This window comes from Pongo abelii, chromosome 21, assembly GCF_028885655.2.
Source record: "Pongo abelii isolate AG06213 chromosome 21, NHGRI_mPonAbe1-v2.0_pri, whole genome shotgun sequence".
NCBI lineage: Eukaryota > Metazoa > Chordata > Mammalia > Primates > Hominidae > Pongo > Pongo abelii.
Window position 1 is genome coordinate 53,326,474 of NC_072006.2, and position 23,746 is coordinate 53,350,219.

A 23,746-nucleotide genomic window follows, 5' to 3' on the forward strand; every position below is an offset into this window, starting at 1 on the left:
TGTCCATCTTTGCTGTTGAGAGACCCACATTGGTCATTATTACATTATACCTGTTTCACATCAGTTCCTGTTCTTGCTCAGGTTGGCTGCAACCCTAATGAAGATGTGGCTATCTTTGCTGTTGACTCATTAAGGCAACTCTCCATGAAGTTTCTTGAGAAGGGTGAATTAGCCAACTTCCGTTTCCAGAAAGATTTTCTGAGGCCCTTTGAGCATATTATGAAGAAAAACAGGTATGTGTTTTGCTCTGGAAGATGCTCAAGTTCCCCGTTGGGGCTCCCAGAAGCCCTCCTAACACTAACCACATGATTAATTTTTTTCCTCCCTTGTCAGTGGAAACAAATAGAATGAATAGACTGTGATTCACATCAATTTTCCTTAAATAAATCTCACTAAAATCTATGTGTAACCTTTCCTAGGAGGACAGATGTCACCCTGCAACTTGTAGAAATATGTCATGAACTGGCTGGGCACAGTGGCTCACGCCTGTAATCCCAACACTTTGGGAGGCCAAGGCGGGTGGATCACGAGGTCAGGAGATCGAGACCATCCTGGCTAACACGGTGAAACCCCATCTCTACTAAAAATACAAAAAATTAGCCAGGCATGGTGGCGGGCACCTGTAGTCCCAGGTACTCGGGAGGCTGAGGCGGGAGAATGGCATGAACTCAGGAGGCAGAGCTTGCAGTGAGCCAAGATTGCGCCACTGCACTCCAGCCTGGGCGTAAGAGTGAGACTCCAACTCAAAAAAAAAAAAAAAGTCACGAACCCTTTTTGGGGCTGGTGCTGAGGGAGATTAAAGAAAGAGCCACTGCAGAAGCATCCTCAAACCAGGATAAGAATTATGTGACCCAGCACATCTCCCCCAGGGAGGTCATAAAAGAGGTCAGGATACCGGGCCCTGTGAAGCAGCCATACTGTTCATTTATTCACTCGGCCTGGACTTATTGAGACCTGTCATCTGCTAGGTACTATAAAGAAGACATTTTAAAATCCCTGTTTTTGGCTGGGCGTGCGGTGGCTCACGCCTGTAATCCCAGCACTTTGGGAGGCCGAGGCAGGTGGATCACCTGAGCAGGAGTTCGAGACCAGCCTGGCCAACATGGTGAAACCCCGTTTCTACTAAAACTACAAAAGTTAGCCGGGCGTGGTGGTGGGCTCCTGTAATCCCAGCTACTCAGGTGACTGAGACAGGAGAATCTCTTGAACCCGGGAGGTGGAGGTTGCAGTGAGCCAAAATCACGCCATTGCACTCCAGCCTGGGCAACAAGAGCGAAACGTTGTCTCAAAAAAAATAAATAAAAATGAAATAAAATAAAATCCCTGTTTTCATTCAGCCTTAAATAGTTGCACCTGGGTGTGGTGGGCATACAGGAGTTCATTACATATTACTCTACTTTTCTGTGTTTTAAACTTTCCATAATAAAATTTAAAAACAAATCTCTGTTTAATTCCAATAGAAAAACAAATATCAGTGGTGGTAATGTGCTCTGAAGGACATTATATATATCAAGGTAAGGGGATAGGGATGGAAGCACTCTTTTATCCAGGGCAGGCAGCTAACATGTGTTTGGTAAGGGCACCCTTAGGAAAAGGCCTGAAGGAAGTCAGGAATAAACTGAGAGTGGCCATATGCTGCCTTGGCATGAGAATTATGAACGGGGAAGATCAAAAGCAAAAGGCCCGTAGCAGGTAGTGCTTGGCATAGGTAAGGAGGCCAGTGTGGCTTGAATGGAGGGAACAAGGCAGGTAGTAGAAGGTGAAGTCCCTCCCAGTGGTAGTAGGGTGCCTAGCTCACATAGGAGCTGTCGGCCATTGTCAGCACTTTGGCTTGCTCTCTGTGAAAGATGGAAACCGTTGGAGGTATTTTTTTTTTTTTTTTTTTTTTGACGGAATCTCTCCTGCCTGGGCCTCCCAAAGTGCTGGGATTACAGGCATGAGCTACTGTGCCCGGCCTGCCATTGGAGGATTTTAAGCAGAGAGGTGAAATGATCTGACATATTTTAAAGGATCACCCTGCATTTATCCATGTAAAATGATGGAGCAGTAGGATGAAGTAGGAGGCCATTGTAGTTGTCCAGGTTTGGACCAAGGTGGGAGCAGTGGCAGTGATGGATTAGATTCTGTGCACATTTGGAAAGGGAATCTTACACCATGTGCTGATGAATTGGCCATGGAGCACAAAGGAAGAGATGTCAAGGATGACTTTTGGACCTAATTCCTCTTGTCTGCTACTCCCCTAAAAAGTGTACTTCAGATCAGCCTGGATCTTTTTTTTTTTTTTTTTCCGAGCCGGAGTTTTGCTCTTTTTGCCCAGGCTGGAGTGCAATGGTGCAATCTCAGCATACTGCAACCTTTGCTTCTTTGGTTCAAACAATTCTCCTGCCTCAGCCTCCCAAGTAGCTGGGATGACAGGCACGCACCACCATGCCCAGTTAATTTTGTATTTTCAGTAGAGATGGGGTTTCACCATGCTGGTCAGGCTGGTCTCAAACCCCTGACCTCAAGTGATCCACCTGCCTCGGCCTCCCAAAGTGCTGGGATTACAGGCATGAGCCACCACACCTGGCCTTTTTTTTTTTTTTAAAGCAAATGGAAGCTCCCAAGTTGGATGCCAGAGCAGGCTGTTAGGGTAGTGAATAAAAGGGTACCAGAAAAGTTTCCTTGACATGTCTCTCTTTCTCCTAATGTCTGTATGTCTGCTTTATTGCTCATTTTAAGAGAACCAAAATTAAACCCAGAGTCTGGCATCACCCTTTACTTTAGCAAATACACAAAAGTATTTTCCTACCTTTAGGAACACCATTGAGAGTGCCTGAGGAGACTTGAGTCCTCACGTGGCCAAGCCACGTGTGCAAGCCTAATTGCACGGAAGCCCTCATCTCCTAACTCCAGGCCTTCCCTGCCTGTCCTATTCCCATTTGAAAAGGGGCAGAGTGAGTTTAGAATCACATGTTGCCAGGCACTCTCAGATACTGTCAGTGGAACTGTAACTTACTGTAATTTCCAAAAGCATTTTGGTGATAAGTGTCAAGAATCCTGATATTTTTATGCCCGTTTGACTCAGTAATTCCACGCTTCTGTAATTCTCCAAAGCAGTTAATGTGAAATATAGTAAAGCATTATAAGTCACAGAAAATAGTTTTCTAGAAAAAAACAAACTGTCTAAATAAACAAGTGTTAAAGTAAATGTTGGTACAGACACAACATGGGATATTGTTTCGCTGTTAAAAATGTCCACAATGTTTGGCCGGGTGTGGTGGCTCACGCCTGTAATCCCAACACTTTGGGAGGTCGAGGCAGGTGGATCACCTGAAGTCAGAAATTCAAGACCAGCCTGGCCAACATGCTGAAACCCCGTCTCTACTAAAAATACAAAAATTAGCCGGGTGTGGTGGTGCATGCCTGTAGTCCCAGCTACTCAGGAGGCTGAGGTAGGAGAATCATTTGAACCTGGGAGGTGAGGTTGCAGTGAGCCAAGATCGCACCACTGCACTCCAGCCTGAACGACAAGAGAAACTCCATCTCAAAAAAAAAAAAAGTTCACAATGTTTATAATGTGGGAAATGACTAATACTTTAAAGGACAGGTTGTAGAATTGGACAGACAATGTAATAGAGATAGTGAAATGTGTATCTCTCCATGTGAAATACCATGTATCATGTAAAGGATTTTTTTTTTTTTTTTTTTGAGATGTCTTGCTCTGTTGCCCAGGTCGGAGTGCAGTGGTGCAATCTCAGCTCACTACAATCTCTGCCTCCCAGGTTCAAGCTATTTTCCTCCCTCAGCCTCCCAAGTAGCTGGAATTACAGGCGTGCATCGCTATGCCCAGCTAATTTTTGTATTTTTAATAGAGACGAGGTTTCACCATGTTGGCCAGGCTGGTCTTGAACTCCTGACCTCAAGTGATCCACCTGCTTCGGCCTCCTGAAGTGCTGGGATTACAGGTGTGAACCACCATGCCCAGGCAAATTTTTTTTAATCATACTTTTTCTGTATTTTCCAAAACTTTTAGTATAATCATATCTTTCTTTTAACAATCAGGCAAAAAACATTATAATAAATATAGTTTTGTCAAAACGTTGCTTTATTCTCCGTGGGGAGACAACCATGAATTCATTTTTATTATATATTGGAGGTTACTTATGTTGTGTAGTCAGTCCTTTGTTATCTGCAGGTGACATGTTTACTTTGTGAACTTTCAGCTAATTTTTAACTGCTTTGACTTTCTCCTTGCCTTCTCTAAATGGCCTTTCCTATTATTGGTTAGTGTGAGCCTGGAAGACAAACATGAATGTCATTCTAAGCCAGATAAAATTTGAAAGTCATGAGCCTGGGAGGCAGAGGTTGCAATGAGTTGAGGTCACTCTACTGCATTCCAGCCTGGGCAACAGAGCAAGACTTTGTTTCAAAAAAAAAAAAAAAAAATTGAAAGTCAAACCTGCAATCCCAAGGCCACTTTACTGACTTTTAGAGATAGTACTGTTGAAGCAATAGGCTTATATAGCTTTCCTTCTTGCTATTTGTGAGATAATAAGGTTCCTCCGTAATTGTATTTCTTAACAGGTTGAGAGACAATTGCAGCTGTTCCAGAAAATCAGCCATTTTCTCTATCTTCAAGTTTTACTTTATAATAATTTAGGTAAACATTGCACCTTAAATTATATATGTATACTCCAATCCACATATATGTGTTTATCACATAGGTATATCCCTGCCCAAAAATCTAAGAAGATACACACAAGAATTTAGTAATGATTATCTCTAGGTGGCAGAATTATATTATTTGAAATGTTTTTGGCCAGAAAAACTGACCAGCAGTGACTTAAACCGCAAGGCTATTTATTGTTTTCATAACAAGAAAGAAGTCAGAGGCAAGCATTCAACTTTGGTTCCATGGCCTGGATAGGGACTATTTGAGACCCAGGCTTTTTCCTTTTGTTCTTCCATTCAGAGGGTCAGCTTTTCAACCTCGAGTTTATTGTTTTGTGATTGCAGGATGGTTGTAACTCTATGCAGCATGCTAGGTTTGGAATGGAAGTGAGAGGAAACGAGGCAGAGCCCAAATGTGGATTGCTGTGTGCTATAAGAAATGTTTAAGTGCTGCTTCTAAGGGATGAGCTATGTTCATTTCTCTTCCCACTCTCCAAAGTACAGATGATATGGCTGTCCCATTCTTTCCTCAGGTCTCCCACCATCCGGGACATGGCGATCCGCTGCATTGCCCAGATGGTGAACTCCCAGGCGGCCAACATCCGCTCAGGCTGGAAGAACATCTTTGCCGTATTCCACCAGGCAGCCTCTGATCATGACGGGAACATTGTGGAGCTGGCCTTCCAGACCACTTGCCACATTGTCAGTAAGTGGCTCTGTTCCCTCCCTGCTAATGTCCCACCTGCAAGTCTAGAAGGGTGTCACTTGCTGTCTATTTTGCTACCTACAGGGGCTCCCCTACCTTGGCTCTACTGGGATATAGTAATGTGCCAGGCCGTGTTGTAAGCGCTTGATGAGTATTAATCTTGATCTTAACTCTGTTTTGACTTTCTCCTTGCCTTCTCTAAATGGCCTTTCCTGTTATCAGTCAGTTTGGGTCCAGCAGATAAACGTGAATGTTATTTCAAGCCAGATGAAATTTGAAAGTCAAATCAATCCCAAGGCCACTCTAATGACTATGAAAGAATTACAGTCAATCCTCATTATTGGTGGATTCCGTGTGTATACTCACTCAAATGTATATATATGAATAACTCCACAACCAGTACTCATGGTGCTTTTGTGGTCATTTGCCAACATGTGCATGCACAAAACAGCAAAAACTTGAGTCACCCAAGGCGCACGTTCCCAGTTGTGGTGGAAGAAGGTGGCACCCTGCCTTCTTGTTTGAGCTGTCATGACATAAACAAGTGTGCTTAATGTGGCCTATCGAGTGCCATGTTTTTTTTTTACAATTTTGTGCTTTTTGTTGGTGATTTCACTGTTTAAAATGCCCCCCCCCCAAGCATAGTGCTGAATGCTGGGTAGTGTTCTACATGCAGAAAGGCTGCGATGTGTCTTATGGAAAAAATATGTGTGTTAGATGAGCTTCCTTCAGGCATGAGTTACAGTGCTATATTGGCTGTGAGTTCAGTGTTAATGAATCAACAATATCTATTAAATAAGGTGTCTTTTCAACAGGAACACACATACAACAAGGTTATGTCTTGATCAGCTGATGAAAACGTTCTGACCAGAGACTTGCAGGAATCTAGCTCCTTATCTCCATATTTTCCCTAAGAGCCATGGTTCAGTATTCTTGAATTCAGTGTTTATGGCAACTTTATAGAATGTAACTATCAGGAATAATGAGAACAGACTTATCTCATTATTTCCCCCATGTTACTAAAGAGGAAATTGAGGCACAGAAAAATAAATACAACAACTTGCTTGAGGACACACAGTTTGGATGTAGTGGAACCAGGACTTGCACTCGGGCAGTCCAGCCCAGAGTTAGTGCAGCGTCCCCCTCCTCTGGACTGACCAGGAGTCCTGGGTTCTGCCTGCGAGCATGTAACAAGATGTTTACTTCATCTCTATGGAAATTTTTAGGCATCGAGTCATCTTTGCACATAGTTGGCATTCAATAAATGAATGAATTGATATTTGGGCCTTTACATCATTGCTTGAGCTCAGGAAGACTGTCTAGCCCAAGCTGTACCCAATGCATTCATTCCTAAGTAATTTAATAAGAAAAACTGTCTTCCAAAGATACTGACGTGCTTTTCTTAGATTTTCACAGTTAATTATCTCTGATATATGTCTGTGTGTGTGTGTGCACGCACGTGCATTTTTTCATCCCCATTTCTAAATCCTGGTCTTATGAAAAATGTGCCTTGTGTTCCCCCAGCAACTATTTTCCAGCACCATTTTCCTGCAGCCATCGATTCCTTTCAGGATGCTGTGAAGTGCTTATCAGAGTTCGCCTGCAACGCCGCTTTCCCTGACACGAGCATGGAAGCAATTCGGCTCATCCGCTTCTGTGGCAAATATGTCTCTGAGAGGCCTCGGGTTCGTTTTTCCCCACCTTACTCAGATGGGCAGTGAAGGGAAAAGGTCATGGAGCAGAAATTCTTGCTCCTAACAAAGAGCTTTCCAGCTACTCTTTTAGAAATGTGTGTTTGCCCTAAAGTAGGTGTTTATTTCAAAATGCTGCCATGACAGGGAGTTAGGCCTTTTCATTATTTGGTATATGTGAAATTCTGTATTTTATTCATACTGAACCTATGGTATTCTACAAATTGTTTTTGTAGAAGTTAGTTGTGTTTTAGCTTTTGTATTTTGGCAAAGCTCAAGAAGCTAGACCTTTCTATTTGAAAGAAAACAAACCTCCCTTTTAGGAAATGGCATTATGTCTTTGTAATGTGCCTGAGAAATCATATTTAAAAATCACCTTTTGTTTTCTCCTGAGAATGATGGGGGTTTTTTTTGATGTGTCTCATCTTTCTAAAGAGGCCTATTTGGTTTAAATGACAGAGTCCCAAAACACTGAAATAGGGTGAAAACAAGTCTGTCTAAACTATGATGTCCTGTGTAGATCTCTACTTAAGTTTCCTTTACAGAAAGAGCTATAAACCTGTAAGGTGATATGTCTCATCTCTTACAACAGCTCACTAAGATGTGATGATAATGGGAGCCAATGTTGATTGAGCACTTAGTACTTGTTGGGCACCATTCTAGGTATTTTCTGTATGTTGATTCATTTAGTCCCCACGTCAGACCTATGAGATGTAATTATATTCCATTGTACAGGAGAGTTAACTGAAGCACAGAGAGAAATTGCCTAACATTAGATAACCAGAGTTGCTAAAGAAATTTCAGTACCACTTCAAGAGTGGTTACAGAGCAGAGGGGTCAAAATCCCAGAAACAGGGCAGAGAGTAGGGCTATACATGCAGACAGTAGAAAGACTGCCAGGTCCTAGCTGTATGACCTTGAGCAGTTTACTGAAGTTCTTGATGCCTCAGTTAATTCATCTATAACCCAGGACCATTGTTTCTACCTGCCACTTGGAATCCTTGTGAGAATTGTTAATCCATGAAAACAACTTTAACAGTGCGTGGCCCATAGGAAGCACTCAGTCAGTAGTAGCTGCTGGTATTATTTTAAGTAATGTGTATGACAGTAACATTCCAGAAAGACCTAAGATAATGAATCATCCTGGATATTTTGTCAATACCATTTGACCTTTAAGCTCTTCTTAGTATAACACCTCCCACCCGCAAGACTCTTGTGATCTGCCCCCTTCAACTTGTTCTAAAACCCGCAGAGGTCCATAGGTTTGTACTGGGAAACTGCTCATATACCCTTTGGGACAGATAATGTCTTTGTGTAGTCTGTTCCCACTGTGCCCTTGCTGAGTAGAGATTTTTGGGAGAGAAAAATGTGTGGGGCCTTAATCTGCATATAGATTTTCTTGCAGTTCCTTCCTTTTGCATGCTTAGTTTACACCTGAGATGTGATTTTCATCATAGGTGCTACAAGAATACACAAGTGATGACATGAATGTAGCTCCTGGTGACAGAGTCTGGGTCCGAGGCTGGTTCCCCATCTTATTCGAACTCTCCTGCATCATTAATAGATGCAAGTTAGATGTACGAACAAGGTAACCATGTTCCTGTGCGGTGGCCCCTTACATCACTGAAATGAACCTCAGTCACTTGCTCACCTGACCCCACTCTCTTCTCTGTTGTTCTCTTCTCCACCATTCTCTCTTCTGTGCCTGACTTTGTTTCCTCCAGGGGACTCACAGTCATGTTTGAGATCATGAAGAGCTATGGCCACACCTTTGAAAAGCACTGGTGGCAGGACCTGTTCAGAATCGTGTTTCGGATTTTTGACAATATGAAACTCCCTGAGCAACAGTCAGAGGTAGGTGATAACTACAGCACTGCCCTAGGTATGATGGAGAGGAAAGCCTTTCTGGCCTGTATTTGCCTCTGGGGGCCGCATCATCGTCTACCCAGAGTTCTTAAATACTGAGCAACTTAAGGTTTTAAAAATGGAAACACCTTTCTGATACTCTCCTACCAGTATCAGCTAGTCCTGAGTGACTCTCCCCATGTTCAGAAGAATGAGAGGAAATACATCTCTGTGGTCTGCCGCTTGGCCCTCAGGCATTGCACCTTCCAGTTCAGCAGGGCTCCTGACTGGTCATTGTAGTTGTTTTGTTCATATCAACCTCTGAGCAGTCAGAAAGTGGAATGTCTCTGGTCCCTTAAGGGTTTTTAATGAAGTTGCATTTGGAGATGATGTTGAATATTAAGCCTTTTTTTAAAAGGATGTTTGATGCCTCTAGGTGTTTTTATTTGTCCCTTGGAGGTACAGGGATAGTGAAAGGGTATTCTAGGCTCAGGATTTTTAGATGGAAAAGTAACCTTTTTATTTCTTTTGGGAACACCATTCCTTCCCTCACCCCAACATAAAAGTGACATATGCTTAGTATGGAATATTAGGCAAACACAAAAAAATTCTTCCTTTTACCATCCAAAATTAGAGTTAATGTTTTTGCAAATTTTTCTCCATCTTCTACATGGTTTAAATATGATTCAGAGGCCAGGCACAATGGCTCATGCCTATAATACCAGCATTTTGGGAAGGTGAGGTGGGAGGATTACTTGAGGCCAAGAGTTTGGGACCAGCCTAGGCAACATAGTGAGACCCTATCTCTTAAATAAATAAATAAATACGGTTGAGGTCATAGTATAGATAGAGTTTTCTAATCTTTTTAAATTTAAATTTTTTTCCTCATTATAAAACAAGTAGAACTACAGAACACAGACAGAAACAAAGAAGAATTTAAACACTCACAGTTGCAGTTTTTCATAGGCAGCCACTGTTAAGACCTTCAAGTGTTACATTCATCTGTGTGTCCACCCACACATGCATTTGTGATCCACATTTTTCTTCTATGAAAATAGAATTCTAACACACATATATAAACTAATTCTTAAACTTAATACATGAGTATTTTTCCATAGTCATAACTTTTCTTCTAGAATGTTTTGTTTGTTTGTTCCTTTGTTTTGTTTCCTTTTTTTGAGACAGAGTCTTGCTCTGTTGCCCAGGCTGGAGTACAGTGGTGCGATCTGGGCTCACTGCAACCTCTGTCTCCTGGTTAAGCAATTCTCCTGCCTCAGCCTCCCAAGTAGCTGGGACTACAGGCTCATGCCACCATGCCCAGCTAATTTTTGTAATTTAAGTAGAGACAGGATCTCACCATGTTGGCCAGGCTGGTCTCAAACTCCTGACCTCAAGTGATCCACCCACCTCAGCCTCCAAAGTGCAGGGATTACAGGTGTGAGCCACCACACCCAGCCTTTCTTCTACAATGTTGTTTTAATAATGGCTACAAAATAGTCTTAGTTGTGGATGTTCCACAGCTTACGAACATTTAGGTTGCTTCCGGTTTTTCTGGACAGCACTGAAATGAACACTTTTTGCAGCTACACTTGTAGTGGTGATGTTTTCTTCTTTAAAGACAAGTGGCCCAACTGCCAGGTTTGGGGCCTGCGTATTACTAAGCCTTTTGATACGTACCACTAAGCTGACCTGCAAATATCTCTAGCCATTTACACTTCTGTCAGCAATGCATGAGAGTTCCTATTTCTCCATATTCATTCTAGGTCTTCTCATTTTAATTTGTTTTAGTCATTGCTAATTTGATAAGCCAAATGTATCACATTGAAAAAGTGTTTCAAACTGCTAGTGAGGTGGCATATTTTCTCTCATAGGATTGATCATTCTTAAGAATTGCCTTTTATGAATTCTTCTTTTATGAATTACTCTTAGCTCATCTACTGGATTATTCATCTTTCTCCTATTGATTTATGCATTTTTAAATATATAAATAATGTAGCATATGCTTACATGAGTTGCAGATGATTTGCCCACTTTATTATTTTTATTTCCTTTTCATTTTGGAAGATTTAGCTTTTAAGTAACCAAATCTATCTGGTTTTTATTTATTTTTTTATTCCACTTCTGGCTTCCACTTTTGGCATCATTACCGTAATTTTATAAATATCCCTCTGTATATCCTCTGTACATATGAATGTATTAACATTTTTAAGACGTATTCTTGATACATATCACCAAATTGCTTTCTACAACAGTTTTGCCAGGAGTGTACAAGAGTGCCCATCTCACTGCAGGGAGAATAGCTTTTAAGTGTCATCTTTTTGTTTTCCCAGAAATCTGAGTGGATGACAACAACCTGCAATCACGCACTTTATGCTATTTGTGATGTTTTTACCCAGTTTTATGAAGCTTTGAATGAAGTTCTTCTTTCTGATGTATTTGCACAATTGCAGTGGTGTGTCAAACAAGGTACTCTTTAAGCCTCTAGGCATCATTTTTCTTACATAGTCCTTAATGAGAGGTTAGTTTTTTCAATATTTAAAAGCATGGATGTAGTGCCAACGAGTACAATATATAATTTAGTTGGTGAAATGTATACATTTTAATTACAATATAAAAACAGTCCCCCCCCCCCCCAAGTCAGTTCATAAAGCATTTCTTAAAGATGGGATATAGTTATTTTTACATTCTACAAGATGTACCTTCATGTATTATACTGTTCTTTTTACTTTTGTATATGTTTGAAATTTTCTCTAGTAAAATGTTTTTAAAATGTATTGTTTCAGTCAAAATCAACAGCTTCATCAAGAGACATTTTTCATTTGAGTAGTTGTGTGTTTATTTTAGAGTTTGTCAGGAAAAATACCCAGCTAGCACATTAGACCTGGATTCCATAGATAATTTTGGCTTAGGGCAAGAATTTAGTTACATTTTTGAAAAAGTGACTTAATTTTAAAATAAATGACAAAACATTTGATATTGTTCAGGTGGCAAAAAATGGAAATGTAGTGTATGAGTGACTAAATTTTTGAAAACCTGGTCTAATGTTTTCTCTCTTCTATTACCATTTTTCATACATGAGCCACTTAATTTAAAGTAGCAAAATGTTGACCTTTCTTCTTTAGCAATAAAACTATGATAAACAATTTTAACTCTTCAAAAAAATTTTAATAAAAATTTTAATACTGTCTGTAGCATGGCTTCATTAATTAAAAGCCTAGAAACTCACCAGTTGCTGTCTCCAACTCACAGTATTTGAGACCTGGTTGGCATCAAAATACCAGTAGAAGTTTAATGATAGATACTGCTTTATTTTGCAGATAATGAACAGTTGGCACGATCAGGTACAAATTGCTTAGAAAACTTAGTAATATCCAATGGAGAGAAATTCAGTCCTGACGTCTGGGATGAAACCTGCAACTGTATGTTGGATATTTTCAAAACAACCATCCCACATGTGTAAGTGTTCATGCAGTTGTTCCCGTTTATCTCTGTGTTCAGTGGATGTCTTAAAGCTCCTGATTGCCTTTCACATTGATTATTTTTTTTCTCTATTTTTTTCTTAAGTTTGCTGACATGGAGACCTGTAGGAATGGAGGAAGATTCATCAGAAAAGCATTTGGTAGGATTTGGGGTTTTTCTTTGGTTGTCTTTTCTTTCTTCTATCTTAGTAAAAGATCAGTAAGCCTGTATAGTTTGTACTTTTTTTTATGGGAAGTGAGTAAAATTATAAGATCTAAAAATAATATATGTTCATAATATATTTTTTAGAAAGTCCAGAAAAGCATTAAGCAAATAAGTAACCTCGCCAAGTAAAAAGCACAGTTTACATTTCTAGCTGCCGCTTTGTGTGACCGTGCATGCCTAGGAAAGCCAGCCATATTTGAAATGAGGGATCAGTTAGCATATAACAACATGTGAGCATTTTTCCATATTTTAAACGATTCTTTGAGAGCAGCCTTTTCAGTGGCTGCATAGTATTACAATTTCTTTACTTCTCCCTTATCGGACACTCAGGTTAGTTCTAGGCTTTCAACATTGTAAATAGTGCTTTGGCGTAACTGTGCTTGTTTGTTGCCCTCCTAAATTAATAGTGCTTTCCTCTTCACCAAAGAAGTGGTAGTTCTTACTTTTTGTGTGAGTCCACATAAAGAAGTTCTAATTCAGATCTCACTTTTAAATACTTTGGTTTACAGAGAGGAGTTGAATTAACTTTTATTCCTAAGTGACTCTAAGACCATTAGATTTTAAAAAGCATTTGGGATACAGCAACTGTCTTCTGCTGTTAAATTTTTTTATTTTTTATTTTATTTTATTTTTCTCGAGACAGAGTCTCGCTCTGTCCACGGGCTGGAGTGCAGCAGGGCGATCTCGGCTCACTGTAACCTCCACCTCCTGGGTTCAAGTGATTCTCATGCCTCAGCCTCCCGCCAAGTAGCTGGGATTACAGGTGCCTGCCACCAAGCCCAGCTAATTTTTGTATTTTTAGCAGAGATGGGGTTTCGCCATGTTGACCAGGCTGGTCTTGAACTCCTGACCTCAGGTGATCCGCCTTCCTTGGCCTCCCAAAGTGCTGGGATTACAGGCATGAGCCACTGTGCCTGGCCTGCTGTCAGCTTTTTAAAAAACTAGTTACTGCACTAGTAATTTATCTTTGAACTTGCTCACATAAAAAATTTGTCACACTTACTGTTAAATCCTAATATGTAGAGAAATGTCCTCTGGGTTGGAATAGGAAAATAGGGAATTTTAATGGGAGGAGAAGTAATTTAAATTCTTAATCTCTCCATTGCAGCCTGTGAGGCATGCTACGTTAAGCATGTAGTATCATTTTATTTTGAGCTAAGCAAGGCACTTAAATACAGGTTGGACCAGCCATGTTAAAACAGGCACATCTCTGCCCAAATTATCATGAGGAAAAGTGAGCATTGTGTTTCCCTCTGGTTTACATTTAGGATGTGGATCTGGACCGCCAGTCTTTAAGCAGCATAGATAAAAATCCCTCTGAGAGAGGACAGAGCCAGCTCTCTAACCCAACAGATGACAGCTGGAAGGGTAGACCATACGCAAGTAAGGCCACTTTTTAATTTGTTTTAAATAAGTAACATGTTTATGTGATTCATATATTCAGAAGGCACAAAAGGGTAAATATGATAAGCCTTCTTCTGCCCTGTGCCTCAGTCTGCCAGTTCTCTGTAGCAGCCAAGGTTACCTGTTTCTCTGTACTTTTCCAGAGTCATTTTATCCATATGCAGGCAAGTACATGCACATATATATTCACATACATACATATATAGTACATATGAATTTTCTCCTTTTACCAGTTATGGAATAGTATGCCTTATTCTTTTTTCAGTTAATATATTTTAGAGAGCATTCAAAATCAGTACATAAGGAGCTTTCACATTGTTTTATACGATTGTCTATTATTCCAGTTTGTAGACATGCTTTTATTGCTTAATTGAGTTGCTCTTAACAGACATTTATATTATTTGTAATCTTTTGCTGTTAGGTGCAATACTGCATTGAATAACCCAATACATATGTCATTTGTGAATTTATGTAATAAATTCCTAAAAATGTACTGGAGTCAGTGGATAAGTGAATTTGCCATTTTAAAATATTTCCACATTGCTATCTATTAAATTTGTAGCTGTTTACATGATCTTTTTAGATGAAATACAACTTTGGACTAATTTTAACTTGGAATTTTCAAATTATGAGTCAAATTGAATAGTTTTTCATATGTTAAAGCACCACTTCTGTTTTTTTCTCTATGAACTCCGTAATCTTTGCTCATTTTCTGTTGATTGTTGGCCCCTTTTTTATTGGTTTGGAGGAACTCTTATGTACTAGAAATCCTTTTTCTGTTATGAGTTTCAAATTATTTTTGCCAAATTGTCTCTTAATGTTGCTTATGATGTGTTTTACTATCATTTAAAAAAATAAGTTTAACAGCTGTCATGTACCAGGCACTGTACTGTGTGTTCCATGTGTATTGTTTCATGTAATCCTCATACTAGCCGTTGAAGAGGTACTGTCTTACGTTTGAGGGAACTGGGGCTTAGACAGATGATAGAACTTGACAACATGTAGTAGGGTGGGGATTCAGACACATTTTTGGCAGCCTGAGGAATGGGAACTTGTGAAGTTTGTTCTGGTCCTTTGAAAGTTGTGTGCCCCATTGTTTGCCTTTATAGCAGTCTCACCCTGTCCTCAACATGCTAGGCTGTAGCTGTTAACATTGAAGTTGACTTCTGAAGCAGCACATCTGACCAAAACAGTGTGCGGTCACCATTTTCCTTAGAAGGAATAAAAGTAGTCACCCTTGAAATTCATTAAAGAGGTACCGTGTTGGGACTGGCATGCTGTCTTTCACTAACTACTGCAGCCAGCTTCTCTCCAATGCCCAGTGATAGAATGATACTTTTTCTTTTTCTCTTTTTTCAGAGACGGGGTCATACTCTGTCTCCCAAGCTGGAGTACACTGGTGCAATCATAGCTCATTGCAGCCTTGAACTCCTGGGCTCAAGCAGTCCTCCTGCCTCAGTCTCCTGAGTAGCTGGGACTATAGGCATGTGCCACCACATTCGGCTAATTATTTTATTTTTTGTAGAGATGGGGTCTCACTTTGTTGCCCAGGCTGGTCTTGAATTCTTGGACTCAAGCCATCCTCCTGCCTTGGCCTCCCAAAGTGTTGGGATTACATGCATGAGCCACCATGCCCAGCCTCTTTTTCTTCACGAGCTCCAGATAAAGTAGTTAGTTTCTGTGTGGAGGCCAAGTGTACATTTCTTTCAATAGGAGAAGTACTCTCAGTGCAGCGAGAGTCTACACTCTGAGAAGTACCTAGGACTCAAGCCACCTCCCATTCCCCCAGGGAACAGTGCCTTTGCTGCTCCCAGTCTCACAGCTCAGCCATAAGCTCAGGCAGACAAAATCTTTGCACTATTATTATCGTTTCCTTCTTTTTATTTTTGGTCCAAAATGCTTTAATTGAGTTGGCATAAGTTGAATGTTCATCTTCTGGAACTCCACTGTATTAAAAAAAAAAATTAAAACAGTCTACATGGAGAATTGTTACATGTTTTTATAATTTCATAACTGGCGAGGTGCAGTGGCTCACGCCTGTAATCCTAACACTTTGGGAGGCTGAGGCGGGCAGATCACGAGGTCGGGAGTTCAAGACCAGCCTGGCCAACATAGTGAAACCCCATCTCTACTAAAACTACAAAAAAAATTAGCTGGGCTTGGTGCCAGGTGCCTGTAGTCCCAGCTGCTTGGGAGGAGGCAGGAGAATCGCTTGAACCTGGAGGTGGAGGTTGCAGTAAGCGAAGATCACGCCACTGCACTCCAGCCTGGGAGACACAGCAAGACTCTGTCTCAAAAAAAAAAAAAAAAAAAGAATTGTTGGCCAGGCACAGTGGCTCATGCCTGTAATCCCAGCACTTTGGGAGGCTGAGGCGGGCGGATCACCTGAGGTCAGGAGTTTGAGACCAGCCTGGCTAAGACGGCGAAACCCCGTCTCTACTAAAATTACAAAAAACTAGCTGACACGGTGGCACACACCTGTAATCCCAGCTACCAGCTACTTGGGAGGCTGAGGCAGGAGAATCACTTGAACCCGGGAGGCAGAGGTTGCAGTGAGCTGAGATCATGCCACTGCACTCCAGCCAGGGTGACAGAGCGAGACTCCATCTCAAAAAAAAAAAAAAAAATGTTAACTAGTCAAAGGGTGTTAACCACTAAAAGGAATAAAAGACCACTCTTAAGGGATACAGAAGTAGAAAATGCAGAAAGCAGCCAAACTGAGCTTCTTGGCCAGGCAAGCAATGGCTCACACCTGTAATCCTAGCACTTGAGGCCGAGGCAGGCAGATCGCTTGATGTTGTGGCACAGGAGTTCAAGACCAGCCTGAGCAAAATGAGGAAATCCTATCTCTATTTAAACAAAAAAACACAAGCTTCTGGCCTCTTCAGAGAGGCTGGCTACTGCAGGAACCTGAAACGTCCTCTGGTTAGGGCACAGTCCAGTGGTGGTCTTTATGAGTAGCCCACTGGGTGGCAGAGAAACTTGCTGGAGGACACAGAACCTGCATAGCTGATTCCCTCACTTTCTTCAGGTCTTTGCTCAAATATCACATTTTTATAGAGACTTTTCCCGACTAGTTTGCTTAAACGTGCAGTCCTACCCTGACACTTTCTATCCCTGTCTCTACCTATCATCAATATTTGATATACAATATCTTATTCTTAAAATATTTCATTTGTTGTCTGTCAACACCATGGGAGCGGAGATTTTTTTTTTGTCCAGTTTATTCATTGCTGTGCCACAACATCAAGAATTGTGCCTTGACTGGGTGTGGTGGCTCATGCTGTAATCCCAGCACTTTGGGAGGCTGAAGTGGGAGCATCACTTGAAACCAGGAGTTCAAGGCCAGCCTGGACAACATAGTGAGACCCCATCTCTTAAAAAAAAAAAATCATGCCTTGCACATAGTAGGAGCTCAGTGGATATTTCTTCAGTATTGGCCGAATCATTATTAGGGTTAATCTTTATCATCTAACATAGATCAGAAACTGTTTGCCAGCCTCCTCATCAAGTGTGTGGTCCAGTTGGAATTGATACAGACCATTGACAACATTGTGTTCTACCCTGCAACGAGCAAAAAGGAGGATGCAGAGCACATGGTTGCCGCCCAGGTAAGAACAGGAGGCCTCGGGAAGAGCATCCCTGTCCATAGGGAGGTTGCTTTGATGTAGTGGTGTGCAGAAGCCAGCTCGTACTGGCTTTCCAGAGTCCTTCATGCTCATCTCTTTCCAGCCTCACATTCAGTGATGGCATGTTGATGCTTAAAATTGGCCTTGTTGGGAGTTATTTACATCAGAAAAAAACAGCAAACACTAAACATCAGGGCTTCATTTTTTTTATGTATATACCCCAGAGAGTGAGTTTATGAGCATACCACTGCTCAGATGCCACCCCACTAGTGTTAGTTATCACAGAAACTATTCCCCACAATTGATATACGGTTTAATCACAAATAAGTGAGGAGGAAAAGATATATATAAAGATCCCAAGATCCCAGTTTTTCCTTCAAGAATTTCTCTTTTTTTTGTTTTGTATATGCAACTTTCTACATATGGGATTCTTTTCCTGTTTTTTTTTTTTTTTTTGGGTGAGACAAAGTCTCACTCTGTCACCCAGGCTGGAGTGCAGTGGTGCAATCACAGAATCACAGGTCACTGGGGTTTCAACCTCCCAGGCTCAGGTGATTCCCCCATCTCAGCCTCTTAAGTAGCTGGGACTACAGGCACATGCTGCCATGCCCAGTTAATTTTTTACATTTTTTGTAGAGATGGGGTTTTGCCATGTTGCCCAGCCTGGTCTCAAACTCTTGGACTCAAGCGATCTGCCCACCTCAGCCTCCCAAAGTGTTGGGATTGCAGGCATGCACCACCATGCCTGGCCTACATATCAGATTCTTGAAAACATAGAGAATTGAGTGTCCAAAAGTTGGACAGTAATCCTACACCATGGGTTACAAATGTCAGTGCTTCAGGGGCTAGCAGATCCTGTGAGAGTGAGTGAGTGAGGCAGGCTGGGTAAGGACTGCGGTAAACCAGAAATCTCTAGCCCAGTCAAAGTGGCTGCCACCTCTCAGCTTTAGCGCCCGGTTACCATCCAAGTATGTTAAGTTGTGACAGTTTCTAGTGTTTCGAGAGTAGCCAAAATCAAGATTTTTTTTCATAGAGGAAGTCACGTTTTAAATACTAGCAAAAGTAATGTAAATTTTATTACTGCTGGAAAAAATACAGCTGTGAGCCAGAGGCTGTCCTTTTTGATTTTTAAATTTTAGTCAGCTTGTTCAATAAAGTTTCCTAGCGTTTCATACATGTTTCAAGAATGCATTCCTGGGCTGGGCGCGGTGGCTCACGCCTGTAATCCCAGCACTTTGGGAGGCTGAGGCAGGCAGATCACGAGGTCGAGTCTGAGATCAGTCTGACCAACATGGTGAAACCCCGTCTCTACTAAAAATACAAAAATTAGCCAGGCATGGTCGTGGGCACCTGTAATCCCCGCTACTCAGGAGGCTGAGGCAGGAGAATCACTTGAACCCGGGAGGCGGAGGTTGCAGTGAGCCAAGATTGCGCCACTGCACTCCAGCCTGGGCGACAGAAACTCTTGTCTCAAAATAATAATAATAATAATAATTCATTCCTGTAATGAAATAATTGGAGACACACACACTCCTGCTTATGCAGTGGAGGCAGCACTGATGAAACTGAAACTTTGGCCAGCCAAGCCTGCCATCATGGAACAGCTCAGTGTGTTCCTTCACCAGCCAGTGAGCAGAGTCTAAATGGAAATGTTTCAGGGTATTGGGGAATAAGTGTGTCTTATAGAGAGGGATGACTTTGGGAGAGTCATGATTGCCATTGTCTGCAATCACAATGCCCAGAGCATTCCATCTTCTTCATTAGCTCTTCTATCCTCTGTCCTGTCCTCTAGCAAGACACGCTGGATGCAGATATCCACATAGAGACGGAGGATCAGGGCATGTATAAGTACATGTCTTCCCAGCACCTCTTCAAGCTGTTGGACTGTTTGCAGGAATCCCATTCATTCTCAAAGGCCTTCAACTCCAATTACGAGCAGCGGACTGTCCTGTGGCGAGCAGGTAAGGCCACACAGCAGATAAGATAGATGGCCACACTGGTCACCATCCTAAAACATTAAAGTGCTTGGAAAATGCCCAAAATTTTAAACATAGCTAGAATAACTTAACAGATATTTTCATGCTTGAGGGGGAGAGAAGGGAAATGTTGGATAGGTTTCATCCCAGTACATGGTAGATTCTCAGTACGTATTTGATAAAAAGACAAATTGAGGCTGGGTGCGGTGGTCCACGCCTGTAATCCCAACACTTTGGGAGGCTGAGGCAGGCCTCAGCCAAGATCACTTGAGGCCAGGAGTTCGAGACCAGCCTGGCCAACATGGCAAAACCCCATCTCTACTAAAAATATAAAAATTAGCCAGGTGTGGTGGTGCAAACCCATAATCCCAGCTACTTGGGAGGCTGAGGCAGGAGAATCGCTTGTACCCAGGAGGCGGAGGTTGCAGTGAGCCGAGATTGCGCCTGAGTGACAGAGCAAGACTCCATCTGAAAAAAAAAAGACAAATTGAAAGTTGGAGAATTGAATTGATCTAGCAAGTCAAGAAATTTTATGGGCTGGATGCGGTGGCTCACGCCTGTAATCCCAGCACTCTGGGAGGCTGAGGCAGGCGGAACGCTTGAGCCCAGGAGTTCAAGACCAGCCTGGGCAACATAGCAAAACCCCATCTCCACCCAAAAAAAGTATATGAAAATTAGCTGGGCATTGTGGCACACACCATACTCAGGAGGCTGAGGTGGGAGAATCACTTGAGCCTAGGAGGCGGAGGTTGCAGTGAGCCAAGATTGCATACTGCACTGCAGCCTGGGTGACGGGGAGACCCTGTCTCAAGAAAAAAAAAAAAGAAATTTTTCATTAAAAGTTAAATATGACATAGAAAGCATGGTAGTCTAGGAAAAACAGAAACCATTCGTCAGTTTTCCAAGCCTTATATTTACTTTCCTACCTCCAAAAATAAATACATAAACCCTGGAGGTAAATATATTTTTTTTCCAAGATGGTGGTGGGATTCTCGTTATTTTGAACTTTGCATACAAGTGATACTTTATATAATTTTTGTATTGTTAATTGTTACCATTACTTTTTTTTTTTTTTTTTTTTTGAGGCAGAGTCTTACTCTGTTGCCCAGGCTGTAGTGCAGTGGCGCGATCTCGGCTCACTGCAGTCTCTACCTCCCAGGTTCAAGCAATTCTCATGCCTCAGCCTTCCAACTAGTTGGGTTTACAGGCACATGCCACCATGCCTGACTAATTTTTATATTTTTAGTAGAAACAGGGTTTCACCACGTTGGCCTAGCTGGTCTTGAACTCTTGACCTCAAGTAATCCACTCATCTTAGCCTCCCAAAGTTCTAGGATTACAGGCATGAGCCACTGCACCTGGCCTTGTTATCATTACTTTTTGTCCCCAAATATTTATTTTAACCCACAATTAAAGAATGTCATTTTTCTCTACAGCCTTAAAATATCCAGCTGTTTTGTCCTTGCCTGTAATAAAGTTTTGTTTGTGAGAGTGGTTTGCATATCTCTTAAGCTGATTGGTACTAGTTTGTTTTTAAGAATGTGTTCTTTTTTTTTTTTTTTTTTTTTTAATTTTTTGGAGACGGAGTCTCACTCTGTCGCTAGGCTGGAGTGCAGTGGCGCAATCTTGGCTCACTGCAACCTCTAGCCTTCTGGGTTCAAGCGATTCTCCTGCCTCAGCCTCCCAAGTAGCTGGAACTACAGGCACGCACCACCACGCCGATGGTCTCGCTCTCTTGACCTCGTGTTCCACCCGCCTTGGCCTCCCAAAGTGCTGGATTACAGGTGTGAGCCGCTGCGCCCGGCCTAGAATTCTTAAGAGCTGTTACATTTGAAAAGACAAAACTAATGGTTTCGCCAGCCAATAAGCAAAGTCTAAATGGAGAGCAGGCCAGGCAAGGTGGTTCACACCTATAATCCCAGCACTTTGGGAGGCTGAGGCGGGTGGATCACTTAAAGTCAGGGGTTCGAGACCAGCCTGGCAACATGGTAAAACCCCATCTCTACAAAAAATACAAAAATTAGTGAGGCGCGGTGGTATGCGCTTGTAGTCCCAGCTACGCAGGAGGCTGAGGCAGGAGGGTAACTTGAGCCTGGGAGGTCGAGGTTGCAGTTAGCCAAGATTGTGCCACTGCACTCCAGCCTGGGTGACAGAGCAAGACTCTGTCTCAAAATAAAATACCAATAAATAAATGAAGAACCGTACAGGGCATTGAAAAATGAAGTTATCTTATACAGAGGATGACTTCTGGGGAGTCGTAACTGCCTTCATCTGGTATCACAAACGATCTATATTAAGAATATATATAAAATGTTTCAGGCCAGGCTCAGTGGCTCATGTCTGTAATCCCATTCCTTTGGAAAGCTAAGACAGGAGGATTGCTTGAGCCCAGGAATTTGAAACCAGCCAGGGCCACATAGTAAAACCCTGTCTGTACAAACACTAAAAAATTGGCTGGGTGCGGTGGCTCCCGTAATCCCAGAACTTTGGGAGGCCGAGGCAGGCAGATCACCTGAGGTCAGGTGTTCGAGACCAGCCTGACCAACATGGAGAAACCCTGTCTCTACTAAAAATACAAAAATTAGCACGGCGTGGTGGTGGGCACCTGTAATCCCAGCTACTAGGGAGGCTGAGGCGGGAGAATCGCTTGAACCTGGGAGGTGGAGGTTGCAGTGAGCCGAGATGATGCCATTGCACTCCAGCCTGGGCAACAAGAGTGAAACTCCGTCTCAAAAACAACAAAAAAAACTAGCCAGGCATGGTGGTACACATCTATGGTCCTGGCTACTCAGGAGGCTGAGGCAGGAGGATCATTGAGCCCAGGAATTGGAGGCTGCAGTGAGCTATGATCATGCCACTGCACTCCAGCTTAGGTGACAGAGCGAGACTGTCTCAAGAAAAAAAAAAAAAAACAGATGTTTCATATTTCATAAAATAACTAGATTTATAGTTCATACACAGTTATCAGCATTATCTTAGAAATGTGCACTAATTATATGACTGTCTGATCTCTAGGTTTTAAGGGCAAGTCTAAACCCAATCTTCTAAAACAAGAAACCAGCAGCCTGGCCTGTTGTTTGAGGATCCTGTTTCGAATGTATGTTGATGAGAACCGCAGGGATTCCTGGGAAGAAATACAGCAGAGACTTTTAACGTAAGAAAATTAGTTTCTGATTAGATTTCTATCTGCTATATACAAAATGCGTCACAGCAATGCTGTGGATTGAAAAGAGTAAGAGAAAAATACATGCTGACACTCTGACAAATTTTTTTTTTCTTTCTATTTGGTGACTCTCCCATTTCACTTTTCTTAATGCCCTGAAGAGGGCAGAGCCTCATCTTTTTCACTGTTAAGCCCTTGCTTGAGCCCAGGAGTTGAAGGGTCCTGTGAGCTATGCATGGAAACATGGACAGTGCTCCGAGCGGTCAGCAGGCTGGATGGAAGTCCTGACTGTGGCTGGAGCCCTGTGGCCTTAGGCAGGTTACTATCCCTCTTGGGACCAGGTCCTCTTTAGAATTGTTGTCAGCAATAACATCCCATCATTCCTTCTTTCCAAGAAGAATGTAATTTAAATCATATAACCAGGATGTGCCTACAAAATTATCTAGAAATCCACCAATGGGGAGAGAGTGGAATACTGATGAGGAAGCCCCAGCCAGAAAAGTAGGTCTTTGCCACTCAGCTTCCTGGGCATCAGCAAGATTCTGATGCCTGAGCTTTCTTTTCTTCCTCTAAGGTTTAAAAACAGTAATGCACAGTGCTGGCAAATGTGTGGTAAGAATGCACTCTCCATTGGAGTGTATAATGGCATGATGTTTCTGGAAAGTAGATGAGATTATATACCAGGAGCCCTAAAGTGTTCATTCTCTGTGACTCAGTAATTCCACTGTTATGGAATCTGCTTCAGAAAATATTTTAGAAATAGGAACCAGGAATACCACACGGAATATTCACTGCAGACTTATCAGGAGAAAAAATTTTAAGCAGCTCAACTGTGGAATGAATAAGCTGTGATATGTCCTAAATTATTACATTATGAAACATAGTCATTAAAAGTGAATTTTTTTTTTTTTTTTGAGACGGAGTCTTGCTCTGTCGTCCAGGCTGGAGTGCAGTGGTGAAATCTCAGCTCACTGCAACTTCCGCTTCCTGGGTTC

At 42.0% G+C, this 23,746-nt stretch overlaps 1 protein-coding gene across 2 annotated transcripts in view; it reads left to right on the forward strand.

Annotated features, from left to right (window-relative positions):
• ARFGEF2 (ADP ribosylation factor guanine nucleotide exchange factor 2) overlaps positions 1 to 23,746 on the forward strand; it is a 112,908-nt gene that overhangs the window by 82,258 nt on the left and 6,904 nt on the right. For both annotated transcript variants that reach the window (XM_024238889.2, XM_024238890.3), the window contains exons 26-37: positions 82 to 233; positions 5,187 to 5,359; positions 6,884 to 7,044; positions 8,508 to 8,638; positions 8,775 to 8,904; positions 11,226 to 11,361; positions 12,213 to 12,351; positions 12,460 to 12,514; positions 13,848 to 13,962; positions 17,464 to 17,594; positions 19,405 to 19,573; positions 22,604 to 22,742. In XM_024238889.2, the coding sequence (XP_024094657.2) occupies positions 82 to 233; positions 5,187 to 5,359; positions 6,884 to 7,044; positions 8,508 to 8,638; positions 8,775 to 8,904; positions 11,226 to 11,361; positions 12,213 to 12,351; positions 12,460 to 12,514; positions 13,848 to 13,962; positions 17,464 to 17,594; positions 19,405 to 19,573; positions 22,604 to 22,742 (1,631 nt within the window). The remainder of the gene's footprint in view (positions 1 to 81; positions 234 to 5,186; positions 5,360 to 6,883; positions 7,045 to 8,507; positions 8,639 to 8,774; positions 8,905 to 11,225; positions 11,362 to 12,212; positions 12,352 to 12,459; positions 12,515 to 13,847; positions 13,963 to 17,463; positions 17,595 to 19,404; positions 19,574 to 22,603; positions 22,743 to 23,746) is intronic.